Source organism: Alexandromys fortis, unplaced genomic scaffold (genome assembly GCF_014885135.2).
Source record: "Alexandromys fortis isolate MF-2015 unplaced genomic scaffold, M_Fortis_MF-2015_v1.1 scaffold_129, whole genome shotgun sequence".
Taxonomy (NCBI): domain Eukaryota; kingdom Metazoa; phylum Chordata; class Mammalia; order Rodentia; family Cricetidae; genus Alexandromys; species Alexandromys fortis.
The window spans coordinates 3,259,628-3,284,839 of NW_026068022.1; the positions used below are offsets into that span (position 1 = coordinate 3,259,628).

Consider the following 25,212-nt stretch of genomic DNA (forward strand, 5'->3'; position numbering starts at 1 on the left):
ATATATGTAAACTGTGTGCATGCCTGGTGCCTGTGGAGATTGGAATAAGGCATCCAGCCCCTCAGCCCCTACTGGGAACTAAACTCTTGTTCTCTGCGAGAGCAACAAGAGGTCTCAACCACTGAGCTATTTCACTAGCCCCCTTAGTTTCCTCTTTACAAATTACTGGTCTAGCACTTTGGGGGTTATAGTAGCTGTATTCAGACCTACAGATATACTGTTTTCCTATGTATGGGACATGTAGCATGTGTCCATGGAAAAGTGCATTGCTGCAGTAAGACTGGAGGAACGAGAGCCCTCTGACAACAGGAAAGACTGTGGAGGGAAGCCTTTTCTCTACTACTTGAGAAATGGTAACTCTGTATTCAGAGCTAGCACAGAACTGTGGGGATTGGAGCCAAAGGTCCAGAATTAAGGAAAGCAGTCAAGAAAGATGCTTTAGTTCCCGTTCTATTGTGTACAACTCTCATCTCCAGCTCATCTGTGAGAGAAGCATCCAGTCTGCTATGTATTTCCTTATATCCTTATACAGCATCGCAGAGTGGAAGAACATTTCTAATGAGTGAAGAAACCGCTCTGTTGCTTCATCTTCTCATCCTCAGCCAGCCCTCTCTGCCTCCTAACACAGGGTCTTTTTCAGTTGGCAAAAGTTGTAATGTTATCGTTGCTGCTCAAGGCTCTCGAGCATTACTGTGACTGCTGTATGATGGCAGAAAGTTACAGTTTTTTAATATCCCTGCAGCACAACTGGCAGGAAGAACTGCGATCCTGTTTGCTTACATGCCTTAGGAGGCCTTTCTGTGCTGCCAGAGGATTCCAGGGGTAGATATATCCTTACAGCAACTGAACTAAGAGGAGACAGGTGACTTCTTTTTCTCTAGACTCTGCTTAGGGCTGTGTCTTAGATAGTATTTCTATTGTTGTAAAGAGACACCATGACCATGGCAACTTTTATAAAGGAAAATATTTCATTGAGGTGGCAGCTTACAGTTTCAGAGATTCAGTCTATTATCATCATGGCGGGGAGCATGGTGTTATGCAGGCAGACATGATGCTGGTATATCTTGGTCAGAAGGCAACAGGGAGTGGAATGTGACACTGGGCATAGCTTGGGCATATATGAGACCATAAAACCTACCCCCACAGTGACACATTTCCTCCAACAAGGCCTTGCCTACTCTTAACAAGACATACTTCCTCATAGTGCCACTCCCTATGAGTTTAATGGGGCCAGTTACATTCAGAGTGCTTGGGGGAAATTTTCTGAAGGTAGTGTCCTGGGCCTTCTTAGGAGAGGAGGGTGTCTGCCTCTCATGTATTAGGAAGACGTTTCTACTTTGGGATATTACATTGAGAGACAAATGTAGGGACTGCTGGCTGCTTCTTGGATGAATGAGGTAAAGCTAGGGGGAAGTACTGTACATGATAAAGTTGGGGTTGGGCAGCTTAATTGCTTGCCTAACTTCTGGATCTTTGGAGCCTTGGGATGAAGGAATGGGTGTGAGACATAGAAAAGACTGTAAGGTAGTCTCTAGGTTCTGAGTTCGGTGATTATGTTTTGTGGGTTGGGGTGGAGATACCCTCAAGAGTCTGTTAGGCCAATGCCTTGGGTGTGTTTTTGTTTTGTGTCTCCCACAGCAGCTCAGTCTGAATCTTAGGACCTAACCAGAGATGTTTGAGGAAAAAATATAAGGGAAAACATTTTTTTCCATTAGATTCTGGTTGATTTTTCCATCCACTTTCTTCAAAGAAGCTCAAGAATGTGGAGACCTCTTAGAGACTTTTAGAGCTTTCTTGCTGAACTTTGAAGGTCACTTCCTTTTTCTCCTCCCCCCCCCCATTTTTTGCCTAGAATTGATCATTAGCCTTGACTTCTAAGAGCCTTGGTCTTGCCTAGCCTCTGCTTTGTAGAATTAAGACTCTTCCTAATTCCAGCTGGGTTATCCAGCTTTGTTCTACTTGAGGTCCACTGGGACACAGGAAGCTGTGTCTGGGCCTATGATGATAGATCTATGAAAGAGGTAGAGAGCACCCATGATAAGTTTTCATCTTGGGTACATCCCTTTGGCCTGGTGCTCCTGAACTGTTAGAGATTGTAGCCCACTGGCTCAGAGGCTAATAAGTCATCTTTGTTAACAGCAAATATGAGCAAGGCACTTTGGGACATTTACTGCCCACATCAGGCATGATTCCTGAGGTACTGGGGAAACCTCAAAAAGGCTGAGATTTAATAGGCTGCTGATTTGCAATTGTAGGGTTCAAAAAGAAACTTGTTGCCTTGCTGCTTCCTGAGGCTGTTGACAATGAAGACTGCACCTTAGCAGCTTGCTAAGGAGTAATATAGAGTGGCCTCTACCTAATCAAGTATCCTGGGCTTCATTCCTGTTGAGATTCCCACCCCTATCAGTTAGCTGAGGCCCAGTGAGAGCTTCCAGGATACTGTTCAGTGGAATACAAGTCAGGACAGAGCCAGTAGATCTTGCCAGTAAAGCCCTTTCAGCTTTTTTTCTGCCTTCTCTCGTTCACCCCCAGGCTAGGCAACAGTAAGGAATAGAAGGAACCTACCAGCATGGATGGTGCTGCAGCAGGAAGCAAAGCAACCAAGAAGTGTGGCCCAGGGAAAGATGCCCAGGGCTGTTGGGAATTGGGGTCAAACCTTGGAGGGTGGGTAACAGCAGTCCCCAAGGAAACTGAACCCCCCGCTCCTGGCCCTTTTCCCTTCTGTGTCAGGAAGGGAGAAAGGTGGAGACCTAGGAGAAACAGCCTGCTGAAGCTAGAGGATGGCTAGAAAGGGAATCTACAAACCTAAGGCCTTAGCCATGTTTGCAGCCCTGTTAGCTTGGAGTGTTATGGGTTTCTTGAATAGATGTACTCCCTTTCTAAACTGTTATTCTAATTTATGAGAGAGTGGGGAATGAAAAGGGCAGTTTTCCTGTATGACACCCCGAAGAGTGGGGCTAGGACCTGGTGGATCTGGACTCTTCTTCCAGAAAGATCAGCATGCTGGAATTGCATTCTGGCAAAGCAGAAATGACTGAGATGCCTCTGGCCCTTATCTTGTCAGCAAGGCTGGGAAAGGTTGAGACCTCTGGTTCCCGAATCAAGCTTGATAAGATGGGGCTGCTCAGAGACATTATTAGCTTACCATCCTGTCACCCTCCAAATGCTGTACGGACTGCCCTGAGGAAGCCATGTGGGCAGGGATGCACGTGAAAGGCATGCCGCCTGTCCAACTCCCTGTCTCCCATCAGTACCTGTCATTCTGCCCTGGCCTCTCCAGCCTTCACTGTAAGCTGTTCTGAACACTTTGTCGCAGCTTCTGCTTTGGTGTTTACTTGCTCTCAGCAAATTCGGTTTATTGGCTCTAGAACTCGGCATCTCTTCGCTCTTTGTCCATCTATACCTCCATGCATCTTTCCTGCCTGCAGAGAGAGGTGATTGGGATTTCACCAGTGAAACAGTCCTAAGAATCACCAAGAGTGGATGACAAGTGCACTGGGGTCAGCCAAGGCTAGGAAGCAGAGCATGGCAGTTAGTGGGTTACTTAGAGTAGAGAAGAAGGAAGCTGGCACTAAGACTGGACAGAAAGAGCAGGCACCGGAGGCCTACCCTCAGAGGCAGTCCCAGCATGTGGAAGTTGGTGCTTTCCAACTGTTCTTCCTCAGATTGTCATCAGCAGGTAACCACACTGTGCATCTACTGCTCCTCTGGGCCTCATCTTACACTTTTTTCTTGGAGCTTTAGATTTTATATCATTTTACAAAGCTCTGATTCTGAGGAAAGACGAAAGGAGAAGAGGAGATAAGGATGAAGAGAAAAAGGAATTAAACTTAGCTCTCCCAGCATGGCCCTCAGACACTATTAGGAAGTTTACAAATACCCGAGGCATCAGTTGTAGGGGCAGCAGGAGGGAGCAAGTCCATCCATCTCCCTTGCTGTGCTCATCCTCTCTCCCTCCCTGCTCTAGAGGTGTTTGATAATGTATAAACATTTTTGGTTGTGGCTGAGGGAGGCTGTTGTCAAGCTAGTGTTGAAAGGCCAGAATTGCAGTAAACATCTATAAATGGTCAGCTCATCGACCCAAAGTGTTGACTGCTCAGAGAACCTTGATAGAAAGGGATTGAGACTGGCCTTCCTATAGGCTGGGGATAATAAGGATCCTGGCCAATCATGTGACCCAAGACAATTTGAATGAGTGTGAAATAAAAATAAAGAAATATTCTTCCCCAATCTGGACAGTAATGCGCTGGTCCTGTTTTACAGATCAGGAAGAATTATGCCCTGGCATTCGTCATCACCTTCACCTCACAACCTTGTAGGATATTTGCTAGGTGGGAACTAAGAAGTAGAAAATCCACCCCATTTCCTGCCGAAGTATACCTCACAGTGGAGTAGACTGGAAAAAAAAACTGCAGGGGATGCTGGGCTTAAGACGAGACAGACAGGGCCACTGGGCCAGCTTTTCTTAGTCAGCACGCTGGAATGAAGAACAGTCATTTAGTGGCTTGGCTATTACAGGAAGAGATCAGCTCCACTTCTGGGGACCATGTGGTGTTGGGAATCACTTAATCCAACCCTAGCCCTTTTCTTGACCCATCCTTGACTCACAAGTTTACAGAAATCTGTATTGCTCCTGCTGCAGTCTGTGGCGTCACTCCCTCACCTCCACAAAGGCATTTCATAAACTCACTGTGGTCTCTTATTTAATAAATAGATGCTCCATTTTAGGAGAACCTCAGCTTCTCAAGGAATCTCTAAGCAGGCTGGGCTTTCTTCTGTACCCTGTGTAGGGAAGTTGTAATTCTAGCAACCTCTGTTTCTAGTCCTGTAGGAGTAGAGTCTCAACCACTGTGGGGGGTAAGGCACGCAGTCATCTGCAGGATAGGCATGGGGCTCAGCATTCGCCCAAGCTCAGTCCTGCTCACAGTGCAGGAGCAAATCTTTCCCTAGGCATACTAACTGCCACAGGGATCCCAAACAGTGGCAATGGGACTAGGGCAAGAATTCAGAAAGATAAGGGGAGGGAAAGTGAGGGTTGTATTTGTAAGGAGTCTCTTTGGATCTTGTTACAACAATGATTTTATTGCTGGGATTAAGCCTGACCTGATGATACAACGTGACTGGTTGGTATTATTGTACATTAGAAAAGCGTCATTACTTTAATCCCAGCACTCAGGATCCAGAGGCAGGTGGATCTCTGTGCATTTGAGGCCAGCCTAATCTACAGAGTTGAGGACAGCCAGGGCTATACAGAGAAGCCCTGTCTCAAAAAACTAAAGAGGGAGGGAAGGAGGGAGGGAGGGAGGGAGGGAGGGAGGGAGGGAGAGAGAGAGAGAGAGAGAGAGAGAGAGAGAGAGAGAGAGAGAGAGAGAGAGAGAGAGAGAAGAAACAAAAAGCCTCATTATATATCAGAGAGAGGGAGGGACAGGAAAGGGTGTATATCAAAAATCTTACAATCTTTAAGGACAGGGGCTTTCCTGAGATTTCTGGTAGTGTCAATACAGTGCCTATTTCTAGAAACTGTCCTGAGACACAAGAACTCTCCCCTTTCTTTTGGCCCAGGCTTCTTCTAAGCCTTTCACACTCCCATGTCACTGCAGAAAAGTCTGCTAAATGGTGAGTGGCGAGGGTTCTCTCTTTGCTGAGATTAGCAGTAGAGAAGGTAACTAATGTTATGCTGAGAGAGAGATGGAACAAAGTTTCACTGAATGCTCACTGTGGCTGTTTTGGCCCTCTGGCTGCCTGAGACAAGATCCCTTCCTGAAATACTCGGAGAGCAGAGGAAGAGGATAAAGGAGGATCTGGCAAAGATCTGTTCCCTCAAGTTCTTCGAGTTCTTTCATGCTCACCCCTGAAAGTGGATCCAGGGAGATCCATGGAGAGCTGAGTACAGGGACAGTTGTGGGATCTCTAAAACCCTTTCCAGAAGTGCCAGTCTCCAAGGGCTTTACCAGCACAAGGGCTAGAGCCAGGGACAGATTTGTGGTGTCAGCTTTGTCCTCTGCCAGTCTTGTGCAATCCCTAAATTTATAAAGCAGTGGCCAGACAAGGCCGAGCTGCACTGGAAATGGGGAGTAGAGGCCTTGCCTGTGGACTTGGAGCCTCCCCACTGCAGATGAGTGGCTGTGTGACTCGTTAACTGAAGCTGTTCTCTGTGGTTTCTCGCCTTCCCTTCTCTGCAGGAGAGCTTCCCAAGGAGAATCCCTACGAGGATGTGGACCTAAAGAACCGAAGAGCTGGAAGAAAATCTCAGCAACTGCCTGAGAACTCCTTGGAATCTTTGCACAGGATGTGGAATCCCCAAGACAGGAAGTACAACAACCCACCCATGCAGGTAATGCAGTTCTGGCCTAGGCAGAGTGAGGGCCTGTCCTCAAGGGATGGGGTCAGCTTTCTCTTATGCTCTCGTCCTGGCCATGTTGAAACTGCTGTGGACAATTGTGATTTGTCTTTAGGCCATCCTGTCTTGTTTTCTCTTTTCTTACCATCTAAGTTCTAGCAACAAAACCAAACCAGGAGGGCTGGTCCGAAGGTAGTGAGTTATCTCAATTGATTGTTCACAGTCAGTTACAGATTAAACGCCTGTTCTACACTTTCCCCCCTTCTCATTACTGCACTTGACTAGTCTTTAAAAAAAAAAAAAAATCAGGAGATCCCAAAGACCCCTATCAGTATTCCTTCCTTCAGTGGCAAACAGGAAGATAGGACTCTCTTTAGAGCCTTCACATTCTGCAGCTCTGTCACAAATGATCTTGGTACTGGCATCTGAGAGTCCATGGCCAGACTTAAAGAGCCAGCCAGCATCAGGAGCCTCTCAGAGTGCGAGGGCTCAATAAGGGCCTGTGTGCTCAAGGTGGGTTTCAACTTTTCTTAGTCTCTGTTCTCACTAAGACTTGGTGGAGGTGTTGCCTCAGGAAAGAGTTATATACCTAGGGACTCCTACCATACTAAAAGCCTTTGCGGGCAGCCAAGTAGGATGTCCTCAGGGATGTTATCTTCCTAGCAATGTGTGGATCCACTTCCAATTAGGCTGTATACTGGAAAGCTCCAGTGTTTATGGAGAAAGGGGTGGGTATATAGATTGGGACTGGAGAAAAGGGTAGCCCAAGACATTGTAGTAAGGGAACTATTTGAATATGATGCCTGCCTTGCTGAGCCCTGGTGGCCAGAGCCTAGAACCCTGCTCTCTCTGGAAGACATCACAAAGCAGAGTAGACTGGTGGGAGGGAATAAGGAGAAGTGTTTGGGAGTGGGGAGATGGCACAGTGGGTAAAATCCTTACTGTACAATGTGAAAACCTGAGCACAGATTCCACAGAACCCAGGTAAAGCCAAATGCAGTAGCATTGGTCTATAATCCCAGTGCTCCTATAGCAAGATTGGAAGTGGAGAATATGAAGACACTGGTGGGTCACCTGGCCTGACATATGCAGAAACAAATAATAAGAGACCCTGACTCAAACAAGGTAGAAGGTGAGGACCAACACCTGAAGCTGTACTCTGCATGCGTATACCCACATTCAAATAGGTACATACATACACATTGCATACACCTTCAAAACAAAAATGGGCTGCAGAGCAGTTAAGAGCACTTACTATTGTTGGGCTGTGGTGGCACACGTCTTTAATCCCAGCACTTGGGAGGCGGAGACAGGCAGATCTCTGTGAGTTCCAGGCCAGCCTGGTGTACAGAGTGAGTTCCAGGACAGCCTGGGCTATGCAAGGAAACCCTGTCTTGAAAACAACAGCAACAACATTACTATTCTTGTAGAGAACCCAGGTTTAGTTCTCAACACCCACATGGCAGTTCACAACCATCTGTAACTCCAGTTCCTGGGGGTTTAATGTCCTCTTCTGACCTCCACAGATACCAGGCACACATGTGGTACACATATATACATGCAGGCAAAGTACTCAACACGTAACATAAATAACTCTTTTAAAAATGCCAACAACAATAAAGATGCATGTGTGGAATGGAGTGAATGAAGGGAGAGAGGGAGGGAGAAAGGGAGGGGGAGAAGGAGAAAGAGAGACAGAGAGAAAAAGAAAGAAAGAAAGAAAGAAAGAAAGAAAGAAAGAAAGAAAGAAAGAAAGAAAGAAAGAAAGATGAAAGGCCCAAAGAAACTTTTAGACAAGCTTATTCTGATCTTACCAGGAAGCAGGAAGAGCCAGCAGGGCAGGAAAACAGGCTGGCTGTCTCTGACCTACCCAAGTCACTATTTAACTGGACAGATGAAAGGACCTGCGTGGTTATAATGTTCTGCAGAAAAATATACAAATGGTTTCTTCATGTGGTGGTTTTAATAAAGCATCTATCCTTTTGATGAACTGTAAGCTTCCATTGGATTTGTATTGCTTGCCTGATTGGCTTGAAAAAGATACTGGTTGTGGAAAGGAAGGGGGATTTGTTGAAAAGTGAGGAGAGACAGAGTGAGACAAAACTTGGGTGGGCTTTCTCAGGAAGTACCTCTGTTCCCAGAAGTCTCACTATCAATTATCCAATTAGGTGTTCTATACTGAAGAACATGAGCTATTGATTGGGGATATACGGGGAACGAGGCAGCCCAGAGTGGCATGGTGAGAGAGGGAGCCTCTTGAATGTGAGGCCGGCCTTACTCAACTTTGAAAACCACTGCCCAAGAGCCCTGTTCTCTGAGGAAGCAGGGCCAGACTGCAAGGATCGCAGAGCAGAGCAGGCTTATTGGGTAGGTTATGGCCACTTCCAGGAAAAGGATTTAAGACTGAAGAGGTAGGAAGACTGACCCTTACCCACAGTCACTAATCCTTGTCTCAAAGCTCTGGCAATGCCTGGAGAATTCCTGCTTTGTCTTCCCTTTCTGCTTAGTAGATGGTCTCAAAAACCTTTGGTTTATCTTTTTCTGTGAGAATAGTGAAACTTTCTTTGAGGAAGCAAATATTTAATCTAGCCCTTAACTTGGTCAGTGAACAGCTAAAGTCTTAAAAGAGGAAACCCTGGTATATTGGATTTCAGCATGGGACTGATGAGAGCTGAGGATGCCAGCCTTTTAGCCTCTCTCCTCAGATCTCAGCAGATGGATACTGACAAGACATTGTGGTGAGTCCCTCTCTCATATCCTGTCCCCTATGCCAGCTGTCCCTGAAACCCAGCAGTCAGTCCCTGCGCAGTGGGAACTGGTCAGAAAGGAAGAGCCATCGTTTGCCACGATTACCCAAGAGGCATAGCCATGATGACATGATGCTGCTGGCTCAGCTGAGCCTGCCATCTTCGCCCTCCAGCCTCAATGAGGACAGCCTCAGCACCACAAGTGAGCTGCTGTCTAGCCGCAGGGCCCGTCGCATTCCCAAGGTATCCTTCCCACTTTGAGTCCAAGACCCTAGGCAGGTGGGTGGGCAAGCAACCAGCTCTGCTCTAGCCTTCCCTTCCCCGTCCTCTTCTAATCTGGGCTGCTTCCTTAGTCCCCCTTGAATAGACTGAGATCCCCTGCTTCCCCTTTGGTGCCTTGACTTATCAATAAGATCGCACTAACTGCTGCTCAGTACTCTGATGTTAGGGGAAGGAAAAGACTAGTTGAGACTCTGTTACCAAGTATCATAGATGAATTTAGGTTCTTGTGCACATAAACGTCTTTGGCCTTTCAGGGATCTAAAGAATCAGACCAGTTCTTCCTATGTCTTGAAATGAAAGAGCTTTCGGCAATGATTTGCACATGTGTCCATGTGGCCAGTCCTCAGCCCAGAGCAGCAGGATTTAGCTAAATGGTATTTTTAGCTTGCAAACAATGCTTGGGTATATTGAGAATTTAGCTTCTTCCTGTCAGGCCCCAGGTTATGGCCCAGAGAGGAAAGGCTAGAATCCTTGTTCCTGTTTTTATATATGCGACTCTCTTTGTCTCAGTTGGTTCAATGACTCTTGGGACCCAGGAGCTCCCATCCTGTCTAGTTTGATCACAGTTCCTTCCTTTGGAAAGCTAAGTTTAGTGTTCTTATCTTGGGGCAGGAGCCCACCCCTAAGGCACAAGGTAGATGGAGAGCCACCAAACATGGTTGATAAGCTCTCACTGGGGTCATTTCAATAGAAAGACCAGTGCTGGACCCAGCTGGACCAGTGAAGAAAGTTCTTGCACACCTGTAAGGGAAAGAATGGGCTCATAGTTTCTCTTCATGGAAGTAGAGGCAGCTAGTGTTAGAACTGCCTCACCCTTTCTGCTTTTTGTTTTTGTTTTAAACCAGCTTGTCCAAAGAATTAACTCTATCTATAATGCCAAGAGAGGAAAGAAGAGGTTAAAAAAGCTGTCTATGTCCAGCCTTGAGACATCATCATTGAGAGGTAGGCATTGATGTCTAAGCTGGGTGACTTTTGGGGGGTCCATGAACATCAGGAATGGGCTAAGATGTGGATTGACTTCATATTATCTCATATGGGCTAGTAATGGGATCCTTCTACCTCCTAGGAGGGTAGATCCCTTCCAGAAAATGTGTACATAAGAAGGAGGGCCCAAGAGGAAATTAGCTCTGGGATAGTTTCCTTCTTTGGACTATGAGGACCTGAATCAGGACATATGGGAATCTGCTTTGGACAAAAGGAAAGGCCAGAGTTACTGGGCACTGCTCTCTGTTTTCCACTTAAAATCTTGGGCTGTCTGAGACAGGGCCTTTGTATTCCAGGCATCTAGGCCTCTCTGCTGGCTCTGCCTCCAACTCAGGCCCTCAGCTTCACCCAGATCAGCCCGGGGTAGGTGTTTGCATATAGATTAGTATTTAAGATCTGACCTCTGAGTTATTCTGGTCCCAGACCACTTACCTCCTGCCTCAGATGCCTTGTCATTGGCCCAGAGTCATCCAAACTAGGTTTATGTCTATTCCTTGTAAGAAAAGTTGAGAGGCAGGAAGGTCAGCAAAATAGCTCAGCAGGAAAATACACTTCCTGTCGAGCCTGGCAACCTATATTTGATCCACAAAACATACATCACTCCTGCAAGCTGCCCTCTCGCCTCCACATGAACATGGTTACATGCATACGCCCGTATGCATCCCCCCACCACATACGTGATAAATGAATGTTAAAAGAAAACAAACTTTTTTTTCAAGCTGGGAGGTGGACTCAACAAATGCTGCAGGCGAGGGCCTCGGCAACTGTGTAAGCCTGTTGTTACTTTTCAGATGAGAACAGTGAAAGCGAGAGTGACTCTGATGACAGGTTCAAAGGTAAGGCTGCTACTCCTCCCAGCCCCAGGGAATCAGCCCTTCCTTCAGCATGGGCCCAGAGTCCCAGACTGGCCCTGGAGTATGGGGAAAGGTCAGCAGAAACACCAGCTAACAGATCATCAGAGCAGAAGGCTGTGGAGAAGCTTTTGAGCTCAGTCTTTCAGTGTTAAGTGCAAATGTTGGTCTCTTGTTGACAAATTTAAAGCAGTTCACTTTGTCCATTCTTCCCAAGCCATTGTCTATGGAGACTGGATACTAAATTTGCTTGGTAAATATTATAACTCTGGAGGGCCAGATGCGGGTTCAGATTATAATCAACTCTTTTAGTTGCAAGAATTGTGCCATAAACTGAGATTATTGTCCTCTGGCAGCCTTGAGACCACCTGTCTGTCTCTCTTGTGGCTAGAGAAGAGACTGAAATGGTCTACCTCAAAATAGGTTCCTGAACCTTCAGTGTTTCAGATAACTTGGCAAATCTCTGTGTTTTCGCTACTGGGAAACCCTGACTAGATCTTCCTTAGATAAGTAAAGTGTGTAGGAGCTTGCTTCCTCCTCAAGGCCTTTACTGGTACCCAGGCAAGCTGACTTTGGACTTTGAGATAGAGACAAAAGGCCCAACTATAAGGATTCCAATAAAGGGTTCAGTGTTAAAGCCATTGTGGAAATTTTACTTCCCAGTTCATACCTTCTGTGCCAACAGGAACTACAGGTATCTGCTAGTGGTACATCCCGAGGTGAGCCTGGCTTAGACAGTTCCGTTAGCCCCAACTCAGCTTCCAGGGACCCCAGGAAGATCAGCACACTAGCTCCTTGGCACAGTCATTATATAGGCTCAGATAATAATACTCATCTCAAAGCCCTACCTTGGGGAAAAGTCAGATAAGATTTGTTTATGCACGTAGAGGTTATCCAGAGATGGAGCCCTGAGTCAGGAGGATGGGGCTGATGGGAGGTCTTTGAGGGGCCAGCCTGCTTGTCTCCTAATGTGAGACCTGCCCTTAGCCCACACACAGCGCTTGGTCCACATCCAGTCAATGCTGAAGCGTGCACCCAGCTACCGGACGCTAGAGCTGGAGCTGCTTGAATGGCAGGAACGAGAGCTCTTTGAGTACTTTGTGGTTGTGTCCCTCAAGAAGAAGCCATCTCGGAACACCTACCTCCCTGAAGTCTCCTACCAGTTTCCCAAGGTGAGCATGCCTGCCTGCTTTCCTGGCCTCTTCTGCTTGTTGGTCCATCTGGGAAGAAGAAGCCCTCTTCCTTCTTAGCTCCCCAAGTCACCATATCATCCCTAACCTCTTCACAGCTAAGAGAGAAGACAAGGCTTCTGGTGCGAGGGGCATTATTTCCTCAGAGCTTCTCTCCCCATGGTTGCAGGGCTCTAAGAAAGCATGCTCAGATGCTCCTCCTGTCACTCTCTAGCTCTTCTTCTCTCTGTCACTTTATTAATAGATAATCCACCCACTCAGGTTTGCAGTTCAGCATCCTTTAGTGTGGTCTCAGAGTTGGAGTCATAATTACACTCCGTTGTAGAACATTTGTTATCTCCTAAAGAACTCCTCCTACTCCCCAGCAGGCAACCCCTGCTCTCTCCCACTTTGTATCTTAGCACCACTTAACACCACAGGTGTTGCTCTCTCGTGCCTCTCTGCAGTGTTCTTTTCCTGCTCTGTACCTGACTGATGTGCTGAGTTCAGAGTAGCTTCCCAACAGCAGAGGTGTCACCTCTGTGACCTTCTCAGAGGCCTGGTGCAGCTTCTTCTTGCACACTTCTCATTCACTTCACTTTTGCTCGTCTCATTGAGGCGCCCTCCTGACCAGAATGGGCATCTTGTCCATTTTGTTTGCATCCATAGCCCCAGAACATAGGAGGAGATGGTTCTCAGTCCCTCGACCTGCAGGGTCCTTGTCTTGTAGTTATCTCTCCCCATATCCTCTTTCCTGCAGTTGGACCGACCCACCAAGCAGATGCGGGAGGCAGAAGAAAGGCTCAAAGCTATTCCTCAGTTTTGCTTTCCAGATGCCAAGGACTGGCTCCCTGTGTCAGAATATAGCAGGTGAGGTCTGGCCTGGTCTAGCTATAGGAGGAAAGAGGACATAGACTCATTTTCCTTCATAATGGTAGACAACAGAATGGGGCTTGTCCTGGTCTCGGCCTACTTTCTTAAAGTAACCTGAGTCTTTATCACACACCTGAGATGACAGTCCCTGTTTTGGGAACTGTCCTGAACTCTCTTCATAACTTCTTTGATGCCAGACCTCTACCTCTTCCCTGTTTCAGTGAGACCTTTTCTTTCATGCTGACTGGAGAAGATGGCAGCAGACGCTTTGGCTATTGTAGGCGCTTATTGGTGAGTAAGACCATTCGGTCCTCAGAGATTGGTGGGCAGGGGAGAGTGCCGGGGCATTTGTGTATCTCTACTAACCCTTCCGTAGCCTTATCCTATGTGAAAGCCTTTGATCTACTGAACCTGCCCCTCGTTCATGTGCTTACAGTTGAGGGATAACTCCTGTGATAGCAGAGTTCAGAGTAGCCTGTCTGATGGGACCCTGGAATCTAAGATTATATGCAGTAATAGAAGGGGTGCCTCACCTTGGTTGGTTGTTATAACATTTTAGCTTCTGGACTTTCCTTTGTATTTTTTCCTTGGATTGTCAGCTTAGATTGCTGATCTCTAGTTATGATCATGTCAACCCACAGTTTATGTTTGTTATCTAAGTAGGTGGAGTATACCCTTATTCACTCAACATCTGAACAACTTGACAATGGGAGGGAGGAACCCTGTCCATGGTCCAGTAGGGCTGCAGTCTGAGCAGGGAAAGAGATGTACACCTCCTCTGGGATTCTTGGAGAGATACTTTGAATTTGGGGGAAGGACACTGGGGTTTTGAAAATAGTAACCTTTTTTGTTTGTTTGTTTTTTGTTTTTCTAGACAGGGTTTCTTTGTGTGACCTTGGCTGTCCTGGTCTCTCTGTAGACCAGGAAGCCTAAGACTCACAGAGATCCCCTTGCCCCTGCCTCCTGAGTAGTGGAATTAAAGGCCCATGCCACCAATGCCTGACTGAACATAGACACCTTCCCCCTACCCCAAAAGCAATCTCTGTTTCTGTCATTCCTGGGAAAGGGATTGTGGTAGAGCCATAGGGAGCTAGAGGAAGAACAAACCCCAGGGCCTGTCTTCCATTTCATTGTTCTTAGAGTCAGTCATTCATGGGTTGTTGACAATGTCCTTTGGTTTCCAGACTTTAGTAGGAGAACGTGTTGTCAGTCTAAGGGATGGATGAAGGAGATCCTAGACAGGAATCCTAAAAGGGTTGTTCTGGGCCATCCATTCATCTGTCTATCAGTTTTCATCATATAAATGTTGAAGGCCAGGCGATATGCTAAAAGCATATAAACAAGAGCCGGTGGCGGTGGCCCACGCCTTTAATCCCGGCACTCAGGAGGCAGAGGCAGGCTGATCTCTGTGAGTTTGAGGCCAGCCTGGTCTACAAGAACTAGTTTCCAGAAGAGGCTCCAAAGCTACATAGAAACCCTGTCTTGGGAGGGGGGGGGGCTGGCATATAAACAAAAGTTCAGCACACATCCTATCCTCAGTGTACAGTAGTCTAGTAGAGGAGGCCAACTTGTAGCATTTAAGGGAAGGGTTATGAAAGTAAAATTTTGCTTAGGGTCTGTGATTTTCCAAGAGAAATGCTTCACTGGATTTGTGTCTCTACCTTTAAAATATGCATGATAGCCTGTGGGTGTTATTATCTCTAAAGAGTAGACTAAGAAATTAGAACTCCAAGGTAGAATGACTTGCCCAAGGTCACACAGCTGTAAGAGCCACACTGATTCTCAAGTCCTTTATCACCAGTCTGGCATTCTTAGACCTCCCTCAACCCCAACAGAGCATGGTCTAGGGAGAAAAGGATATTTGGATATTGAGTGCCTAGTGTGCTGGACTGAAGAACAGGGGAGAGGTCCAGATGCCAGGCTGAGAGCCAGGCAGAGGCCAGCATGTGCCTGGGTCCCCAGGGCCCAGGGAGGAACTATCCAAAGGCTGCCTTTGCCAGCACATGGATGGAACAGAACTGTACTCTTTTGCAGCAGGCCTGCTGCCCCCAGGGAAGAGCATGTTTGTCCTGGCGCACTCAGAGAGGGCCTGGGTTGGGTCCCTGCCAAGGGGGCTGGCACTGGCTCCACATTCCTGCAGATTGGACACAATGATTCTAACCCAAATCCCACATACTTGATTTAATCACTTGGGCTTTAAGGGAGGTGGAGAGTGGGGGAGGGAAAGAGAGAGGAGTAAGTTTCAAACCTAATATGGACAAAAACAGATTCTGCCTTCTCTTTAGATCTGTGTCCATGGCCAGCAGGTTTGGAGACTGAAATAGCCCCATCTGCATTTGCTTAGCAGCCTGCATGAGGGACCAGCACCTGCTGCTCTGCTCCCTCCCCACGCAGCTTTGCCAGGCACTCCAGGCCTCTGAACCCAGAGGCAGCCATGGGGTCCTGCCAGCTCCTTACTGGAGAATGGACTCATCCTAGTCTACTTGTGGGGCTATAGCCCTAGGGCGCTCACAGTCTATGTTTCTTTCTTCAACTACTCACCTTTTAAATCCCCCTTTTTTGTTCTCTTTCACTTCATAGCATACCTCTATCCTGTGTCTCTGTGTTCCTTTCCCTCCTTCCTATCAGAAAACAACATGCTTTGGAGGTAAGACAGCAAGATGAAAGACAGCACAGACTCCTGGCTGCTGCCTTCTATTTATTTGAGCTTAGGCAATGGCTTAATCTTCATGAGCTCAGCTGTAAAACTGGGTGGTAATGTGGCTCTTGTACTCTTTTTGTATATAGTACCAAGGTTAGGACTTTGGGATTTTTTTTTTTTTTTGGTGGTGGTGGTGGTAGTGTTTTTTTGTTGGGTTTTGGTTGGTTGGTCGGTTGGTTGGTTTGGGTTTTGGTTTTAGTTTTGGTTTTTCGAGACAGGGTTTCTCTGGAACTTTGGAGCTTTTGGAGCCTGTCTTGGAACTTGCTTTGTGGCTAGGACTCCTACAGGAAACATTTAATAGAATCATTCCCTTCTCTTGTCTGTTTTCGTTTTCCTTTCCTTGAGCACAAATCAAGGGGAGAAAGGGGATATTTTGCAGAATATCCCACATGACGGTAGGGAGGATGCCCACAAGTCCTTTTTAGAGGGCTGGAAAGATGGCACAGTGGCTAAGAGCACTTGTTGCTCTTGCAGAGGACCAGGTTTGATTCCTAACCCTACATGGTGGATCACAACCATCTGAAACCTCAGTTTCAGGGGATCCAGTGCCCACTTTTGGCTGTCATCATCACTAAGCACACATATGGTACATATGTAAACATGCAGGCAGAACACACATAAAATAAAATGAATAAATCAAAAAAATTAAATTTTTAAAAAAATGACACAAGTCCTTCTTAATATCACATTTTTTAGGTAGCATCTTTAGGGATATAAATCCACAAATTACCTTGTAACCTCTGACAGCCACTATCTATGCTTTCCTGGGATAAAGGATGGAGACTATTTGGAGCTTGGCAGCAGATGAGGTCTTCCCCCTGGGAATGATGGCCTTTCTTTGGGGACCTGGTTGAGTTCAGAAGAGGTTTGGAGTCATCCTCATTAGAGTGACTGTACTTATGTGTTCATGCATTCTCTGTCTTCCTGTCTTTCTGACTCCTTGTCTCCAGCCAAGTGGGAAAGGGCCTCGGCTGCCAGAGGTGTACTGTGTCATCAGCCGCCTTGGCTGCTTCGGCTTGTTCTCCAAGGTAAGAAATGCTGTCTTCTTCCCGGTCCCCCAGTGACAGCTCTCCTAGGAGTATGCAGCTAGCCTAGATGAGACAGCACACTATAGAGCAAGGACTAGTGGGCTCTCAGATTCTTGTATTCCCAAGCCTGACGTACTGCCTAGCTGGCTGGCATTTTCCCAACTCTTATGTTGACAGTGACTGTTCTGTAGCAGCCCAGCCTCGGCCATAAGCAGGGCTGTAGCCCTTGGGGATGCCAGGAGTGCCCAGGAAGCTGTCTCACAGGTGCTCTTTCTTTTGCCCTGCTGTTCCCTTCTTGGGGACTAAAGCGGGGCCAATCAGGGAACTGAATGGTCACTAAGAGCCAAGAGAAACAGGAAGGGTACAAAGATCCTGGCAGGGCAGCTTTCCTGTCTCTAGGCTTCTGGTCAGAGGCCAGGCTGCCCTCTTCTCAGTCAGAAAAGTGGTGAAGGCAGTTCCCAACACTCTTTCTTTTTGGGCCGCTGGTGGTGGGCACAGGTCCTAGATGAGGTGGAGCGCCGCCGTGGGATCTCAGCTGCACTGGTCTACCCCTTCATGAGAAGTCTCATGGAGTCGCCCTTCCCAGCCCCAGGGAAAACCATCAAAGTGAAGACATTTCTGCCTGGCGCTGGCAATGAGGTAGGGAACTGCTGCTGCTTTCATCTCTGGCCCGGGACTGGAGTTGCAGTCTCTAGGAAGCTAGAACACAGCCCCTTCCTTGCTTACCTGCTCCGTACCCCTGATTAGGAATAAAAATTGTGAATGCTGGAGCTGTAAGTATTGCCCAGTTCTCTTCTGCTAGGGACTTTAGCTGACCTGTCTATCCATTTATTAAATATTGATTATGAGATTATGCCAGACCTTGGATGAGTCATGAAGATAAGAGTGACACAGCTCTATTCTCCAGGAGTTTCTTACCCAGAATGGGACCTGGTGTTGAATACTTATATTTATCAAGAGTTAATTCTTAAGTGTGTGTAAGAGACAGAGCAAGATCCTATGCAAATGTATAACAGGAGGTCTGCTTTAGGTTAAGGGGCCAGAGAAGGCCTTCCCCCAAGAAAGTGCCATTTTACCAGGGACCTCAGCAATGCATAGAAAGTAGACAAATGAAGGGGTAGAGGTGGAGGAGGATGGTTGCAAGTGTGGGAGCCACAGGTACAGGATAGGAGCTGGAGCAGAGCAAGTGCTGCGCAAACACTGCTAGAAGATCAAGACAACTAGAAGCATGGTGACCAGGCCAAGCTGGGCAGGCCAGGACCCAGTCTCAGGGCTTGTGCCTGCCTGGTCAGGTTGAGAATTGGGGGTTTTCTGGGCAGTGGTGGTACACATTTCTAATCCCAGCATTTGGGAGGTGGAGGCAGGCGGATCTCTATGAGTTCAAGGCCAGCCTGCTCTACAGAGCTAGTTCCAGGACAGGTTCCAAAGCTACAGAGAAACTGTCTCGAAAAACCAAACCAAACCAAAAAAAAAAAAAAAAAAAAAAAAAAAAAAAAAAAAAAAAAAAAAAAAAAAAAGAAGAAGAATTTGGGGTCTTATGTAAAGGAGGGTTAAGATTCACTCTGGTGTGTCTTTAAATGCTCTGACTGCTGTGCAGAGAATGGGCAGGAGTGAAAAGAGGGAGACACCTAGGACACAACTGTAGTAACACAGCAGAGGAGGATCAGATTAGCAACGCTTAGAGCTTCCTTGGAAGTAGAAAGTGTGATGAGGTTCTTAGGTCCAACCTGCAGTTTTCTTTCTGGCCTGGGGAACAGGGTGGTGGAATCCTGTCTTGAGATGGGAGCCTGCGAAGGATAAGAAGGAGATATCTATCTTACAATGTAAGTTTGAGGCACCCACGAGAAGACATAGCAAAGTATGTAGATAGGGAAGAAATGAAAGTCCAGTCCTAAGGAACCCCCAAGTAGCAGCCGGTGGTAGAGAGGTAGCAACCTGGAAGTTGGAAGACAGAACATGAGGAGAGGAAGTGGCTGAGAAGCCGAAGGACAGGGATCCCTAAGGCATAAGGAATAATGGGCCAGTCAGGTGCTCCTGAGGGGCAGCAAGGCGCACTGACAAAGAGCAGACTTCAGATGGAGCCCGGGTGGCTGGGCTGCCTGGAGAAGTAAAAGGCTGAGCCAGCTCACATACATAGCTCTTCAAAGTATAGAAGGAAGGTGACAGTAACTGTGGAGCTGGAGCGGGGTCAGGGTGAGAGGTGCAGAAAGGTGTTATTGAAGATGGTGGTTTACATGATGATGGAATTAGCCCTCAATGAAGGCATTAATAAGGCAGACGAGGGAGAGACAATCAACTGTTACCTAGTCTTCATGGAGTCTGTCTTCTCTTAAGAGAGGTGGGGAAGATGGTGGCTTGTAGACCTGGATTCTCATGACATGGCTTTGCTTTCCTCAGAATAGAAAAGAAAGTGGCATCTTCTTTTGAGAAAGAGGGGGAGAAGATGAAAAGAGTCAGCTGCTGCAGAGTGGGAGGACCGACCTCAGGAACAGAGTGTGCAGGCAGTGGCACAGACCTGTTTAAATCTTCCTAAGAGTCTCTACACATCCTAGGATAAGAGACTTTGAGTTTGCTGTGTTATCTGGGGCAGAATTGCTGGCCTTGCTTTGACAGCCCAACGGCATGCCGGCATGCCGGCATGCCCTGGAGTTCTTTGGTTCTGCTCTAATCACTTCTTAGGCCTCCATGGTTCTCTTACCTGGGTTACTTCCTATCCCCCAAGTCCACTTGTTTTTGCCTGAACAGCATTTCCTTCTTATAGATTCCAAGTCACTCATGCTATAATTGACCTCAAACTCTCTTTACCCCAGAAGTGGGGAGGTGCCAGCTTCCCTGCTTTAGATACTCTGCCAGCCCTCTTTGCGGATACTCACTGTGCCCTCCTGCTAGCCTTGGGCTGTCTCACTCTGTTTCTGTGTGATTCCCAGTCTCTAGAGGCAGTGGCAGCATGGGACTGGGGGCTGAAGATTGAAAGCTGGAGAGCAGCACTTACTGGGGCTGCTTGGAGTGCTCTCAGGAGGCAGGGCTACAGAGTTCTGTTATGTCTTCCTTTTCTTCCTTTTCCTCTGCCCAGCTGCACTGTTTGTTTTTGTACGTGAAGAAATTCTTAGCTCAGTGTTTACCACCTTGGATTCTGAAAAGCATGAACAGGGATTCAGGAGGGTGCAAGAGTTGTGTACACTGCCTTTCTTGACAGGCATTAAACCCCAGGAAGACCTAGTGGTCAGCACAATACAGGGGATACCCTACGTGCTCACTGGGTGTGTGCTGAAGACATATCCACACAATTATGTCATGGACCTTGTATCCTGCCTGACACCTGTTTCCATCTGAAAAGAAGATATAACAAGGCCAGGTGGTGGTGGTGCATGCCTTTAATCCTAGTACTTGGGAGGCAGAGGCAGGCAGATCCCTGTGAGTTTGAGGCCAGTCTGGTCTACCGAGTGAGTTCCAGGATGGCTAGGGTTATTAAACAGAGAAACCCCGTCTTGAAAAAAAGAAAAAAGAAAGAAAGGAAAACAAAACAAAACAAACAAAAAAAAAAAAAACAAGCAGTGCTTAGGGGACTGGACTGGAAGAAGCCCAAGTCAGAGAGAAATGAGGTCCTGTAAGTGACTGGAGCAGATCTGAAGCAAGAACACCTGGGACACCTGGGACAAGCCCCTGTGACATTGTAAGGCCATAAGGGATATTTATTTCTTATCCCAATTCTCAGGAAGCCCCAATATTACTGTTGCCCTACAGAGTCAAATGTTCCTTCACCTGTCACTGCTGGGGTCTCCTGGAACCCCCTCCCTGCCTCCAGAGAAGGGATTTTGAGAGCTGTCATGCAAATGTTGGAATAGTCCTTAGAGGGAATACAGCTTGGCCTGGCTTTATAAAGACTGTCGTGTTTCCTTGCAAGATTTTAGAAATAGTCAGACCTTTTTTATCCTTGGCACAGGGCCTAGGGTGGTAGAGATAAGGGGTAGGATGGCAGAATGGCCTGTGGAAGAAAGTCTTCATAGCAGGAAAGGGAAGGGACATGGCAACAAGAACAACAGCATTGCCTCCCCAGAGATGACTGAGGCCAGAGTCCCTAGGTCCAAGACTGCACTCTTCCTATGGCCTAGAGAGCAGTAGTCGATTGTGGGGTCTGATCAGTGTACTGAAGGAAAAAGGGGCAGGAGGCTCATGCAAATGGGGCTGTGTGACTCCCTGGTTCTCCTTATCCGTGGGAGCAGTTAGCTGTCCCTGCTCTCCTCAGAGCCTATATCTGGTCCCTCAGCCCTGTTGGCTAGAGCCTTCCCATCTTTACACTCAGCCCTTACTGTGGGGGCAGAGCTAGAGTCCGAGGGAAGGGGAGACTGGGTCTCCTGCATCACGAGGTGGTTAGAGAACCTTGGAAGAAAGGAAAGCAGCCAGCAGCTGTGTGTGCAGTTTTGGGCTCTCACCTAGTGGCTTCTGCCACTGCCTTCCCTTCATGCAGGTGTTAGAGCTGCGGCGGCCCATGGACTCCCGACTGGAGCATGTGGACTTCGAGTGCCTTTTCACCTGCCTCAGTGTGCGCCAGCTTATCCGAATCTTTGCGTCATTGCTGTTGGAGCGCAGAGTCATTTTTGTAGCAGACAAGCTCAGGTAGGGCCCAAAGGGTGAGGAAGGAGAGGGTGGGGTGGTGGCATACCCACTAATGAATTAAGCACATCTTTACAGAACTGGGTGTATGCCATGCATGTGGTAACAGGGTGCGTGCTTATGCACGCATGTGTGCATGTGTGTGTGTGCGTGTTGACATGAAGATCATATAAAGAAAGGTTAGCAAACCTGTGAACAGAGAAGGGAGGATTGAGAACTCAATTGAGGACTTTGCCTGAGGCAGAAAAGTGATACTTTCTATGCAACAGCCATGTATGTACAGGTGCAGGAACAATTGTATAGAGATGGTAAGTGGCAAGCAACTCCAGCCAACCTGCCTTTGCAGGATGCCAAGTTTAGAGGTGATGGACTCCAGAAAGTGCTTCTGTGTGAGGGCTGCTAAGCTGCTCTGTGGGGGGCTGGCTGAAGGAACCTCAGAGAAGTAGTGTCAGAATACTCCAAGGCTGGTTCCAGGGAGCTGTGGAGAGGGACAAGATGGGGACTTGAGAGTATGGGTAGGATAGAGGTTACAGTCTTTTTGACAGGAGAGAGAGGAGCTTCAGAGACTGGTGGTATGGGGAGCTGGGACAGCTAGTTTAGGAAGGCTAAGAGCTGGATGGGTCCTAAGACTTGGTCTAGCAGATAGGCACTTTGAATTTTAGAGGTAGATATCTGTTTGTGACCATAGGGAGAGGTAGAAGTAAGGAGAGGTAGAAGTAATGGTCACTGGACCTGAGGCATCTAGGAAGAAAAAAAAATAAGATTTCTCACCAGCTGAGGTGTTTTTTGTTTAAGACTCTGTAGGGTGGGTCTGCAGGGAGAGGGTGGGATGCTGTAGTGATACCTCGTCATTATTCTGTCAAAGACTCCACCAAGAAGCCACAGCAGTGATTTCTCTAGCATGGCATTTGTTGTCACTTAGCTAGTACGCTGCATGCTGTATTCTGTGCCTTGTGTCAGGTGCTAAGAAGAGGGCAGCAAAAATTCTTGCTGACTTGTCCTCTAGTAAGTACCAAATCCCTGGTGTGCTTCCTTCTGTATGCATGGGGAGGTAGTTAAGAAGAATAATTCTTCTAATTGCTCAGTCAGGCAATGGTGCAGGAACCCAGGCCAGTGCTCAGCTCAGGGAAAGGAGATGGAAGAACTAGAATGGCTGACTTTGTTTGGTAGTTGCTATTTGGAAACAGGATCCCACTGTGTAGCACAGGCTGGCCTTGAACTTGCAATCCTCCTACTTCATTCATGAGTGTTGATGTTATTGGTGGGTGCCATCCTCCCTAGCTGAGCTGCCTGCTTTTCCAAGGATGGTGAAAGTTTAGAAATGAAGACTACTGGGGCTGGAGACATGGTTCAGTGGTTAAGAGCACTTGCAGCTCTTGCAGAGGACCTGGGTTCGGCACCCACATGGTGGTTCCCAACTATTCATAACTCCTAGGAGATCCAATGTCCCTTTCTGACACCTGCAGGCACCAACCATGCGCATGGTGCACATACATACATGCAGGCAAAACACATGTAAAATGAATAAATCTAATATAAATTTAAAAAAGAAACAAAGACTACCTCTGTCATATTTCTTCCACAGCCATGGAACTCTGTGTCCCACAGTCTAGGTCAGTGGTTCTCAGCCTGTGGGTTGCAACCTCTTTGTGAGTGCAGTGACCCTTACAAGGGTCTCCTAAGACCATCAGAAAACACAGATACTTACATTAGGATTCATAACATAGCAAAATTACAGTTATGAAGTAGCAACAAAAATAATTTTATGGTTAGAGGTCACCACAACACAAGGAGCTATATTAGAGGGTCTCAACATTAGGAAGGTTAAGAACCAGTGCTCTAGGTGTTTCAAGGCCTATCTTGCCTTTGTGAAGAAGCCATTTCTTGTGACGAGCCATGAGTGGCAGCTATGGTATTCTGCTGTCATCGCCTGGCCAGAGTGGAGTGATCCCTAGCAGTGCCTAGATCTTGAGTTCTCTTTTAGAAGGTGTTACACATAGACACCCATACCCACATTCCTCCTGCTCTGAGCCGAACCTTTTTTTCTGCCCACACCACAGTCCAGCTCCTGTAGGACTATTGAATATAACTATTGTCTCTGGTGGTTGCAGCTGCCTCTAAGCACATTCCAGAAGGAAAATACCCCAGAGTCAGAGTCTTTTTTTTTTTTTTTTGGTTCACTTGGTATTCAAGTTGTTTCAGTCTTGGGTGTTAGAAAAAGATGTCCTTTTCATGGGAGTCTGTCTGACTGGAGGGGGAGGGTGGGGGCTCTGCAGTGGACTGTGGACCGTGGACCAGAACTGTAGTGGCTCCAGCACAGCCTAAATAAGCCCTCTCTCCTTTTAGTTTTTTCATAAGTCCTTTTTTTTTTATGGTGGTCTCTCTTTCTGTTGGTGTTGGTTGGTTCTAGAGATTTTACAACACCTTCTACTTCCCCTCCCTACCCCTTGGCACATTGGAGAGGATTGTGGAGATCAGTGTGTCCCTAGACCCGAGCAGGCCTTTTCCAGATCTTTCCCAGATTACTTTTCTTGCTGTTCTCAGGAGAATGGCTCTCAGAGACAGGTCTCCAAGCCTAGCAGTATTTTAGGTGCCCAGTGGGTAACAGGTTAGTCACAAGGGTCCTGCGACTATCTAGAGTCCTTAGAGAAAAGGAGCAGAGGTTGGTTTTTGTTATAGATAGGTCCCAGTTTTTCTCTCCATTGGAGTATTAGGTATAAAAGTGTGAATCCATGCTACAGAAGCTGAGGGAGAACCCAGATACTTTGGGGGCATGGGGTAGGCTTCACAACATAACCAGGAATGATCTCAAACTTGCTATGATATGTAGCTCGAGCTGGCCTGAAGCTCAGTCTTCCTGCCCCAGTCTCCCAGGGCTTTTCTGGATGATATGTGAGGCTCACTGATGCAAGAAAGTCAGGTTTAAAATTAGCTGGGCTCTACGCCTTTGTGTCCTCATCTGTAATATAGGTAAGAGGAAGGTCTTTTCTTTAAATAGAGGTCTTGCTGTGCTGTCGAAGCAGGTTTCAATCTCTTGGGTTCAAGTAATCATTGGTCATAAGCGCCTAGTGCTTGTTATAGCACCGAGTTTATTTAGAGGTCCTTTGGCCTTTTACCTGACATACGGGTTCTGTTGTGTTTACTGGCATCCCACACTGGGCCTCTGCACACACTGGGTATGTGTACTCAATTTTGCCTGTGGACTTTAGGATTGCACCACTGTGATTGTCCTCCCACTTCCTCTTTGGTCATTAGGTCTGGAGGTTTGGAGCCCCCTCCAGGACAAGAAGGGGATGACGTCAGTGAGACCTGAAGGGAAAGAAGGGTGGCACTTTCCATTCCTAAGAATGCACTCCCCCGCAGTTAGATTATTGTTATCAACTAAAGAGAAAGGAATAGAAGGCCAGAGGGCAGAGCAGTACTGGGCTAGAAGAAGGGAAAACTGGTTGAGTACTGGTTGCTACTCATGACCAAACTGACCACAGCTGTGAAAGGAGAAGCAGATTGAGGGACTTGTGTAGGACCTTCCAGCTCTTGCACACTGTAGCTCCGTGATAAACTCCTACTGACTTACCCTTTGTTCTTCCTAGCCTGACACTCCCACTAGTTCAGTCCTGTCTATA

At 47.2% G+C, this 25,212-nt stretch overlaps 1 protein-coding gene across 11 annotated transcripts in view; it reads left to right on the forward strand.

Moving 5' to 3' along the window:
* Dennd2b (DENN domain containing 2B) overlaps positions 1-25,212 on the forward strand; it is a 187,101-nt gene that overhangs the window by 157,192 nt on the left and 4,697 nt on the right. For all 11 annotated transcript variants that reach the window (XR_007595578.1, XM_050163406.1, XM_050163409.1 and 8 more), the window contains 10 exons: positions 6,183-6,334; positions 9,115-9,330; positions 10,215-10,311; positions 11,145-11,189; positions 12,192-12,376; positions 13,134-13,243; positions 13,468-13,537; positions 16,898-16,975; positions 17,474-17,614; positions 21,444-21,592. Coding sequence is in view for 10 of the 11 variants with exons in the window: in XM_050163406.1 (XP_050019363.1) it covers positions 6,183-6,334; positions 9,115-9,330; positions 10,215-10,311; positions 11,145-11,189; positions 12,192-12,376; positions 13,134-13,243; positions 13,468-13,537; positions 16,898-16,975; positions 17,474-17,614; positions 21,444-21,592 (1,243 nt within the window). In the remaining variant the exon portion in view is untranslated. The remainder of the gene's footprint in view (positions 1-6,182; positions 6,335-9,114; positions 9,331-10,214; positions 10,312-11,144; positions 11,190-12,191; positions 12,377-13,133; positions 13,244-13,467; positions 13,538-16,897; positions 16,976-17,473; positions 17,615-21,443; positions 21,593-25,212) is intronic.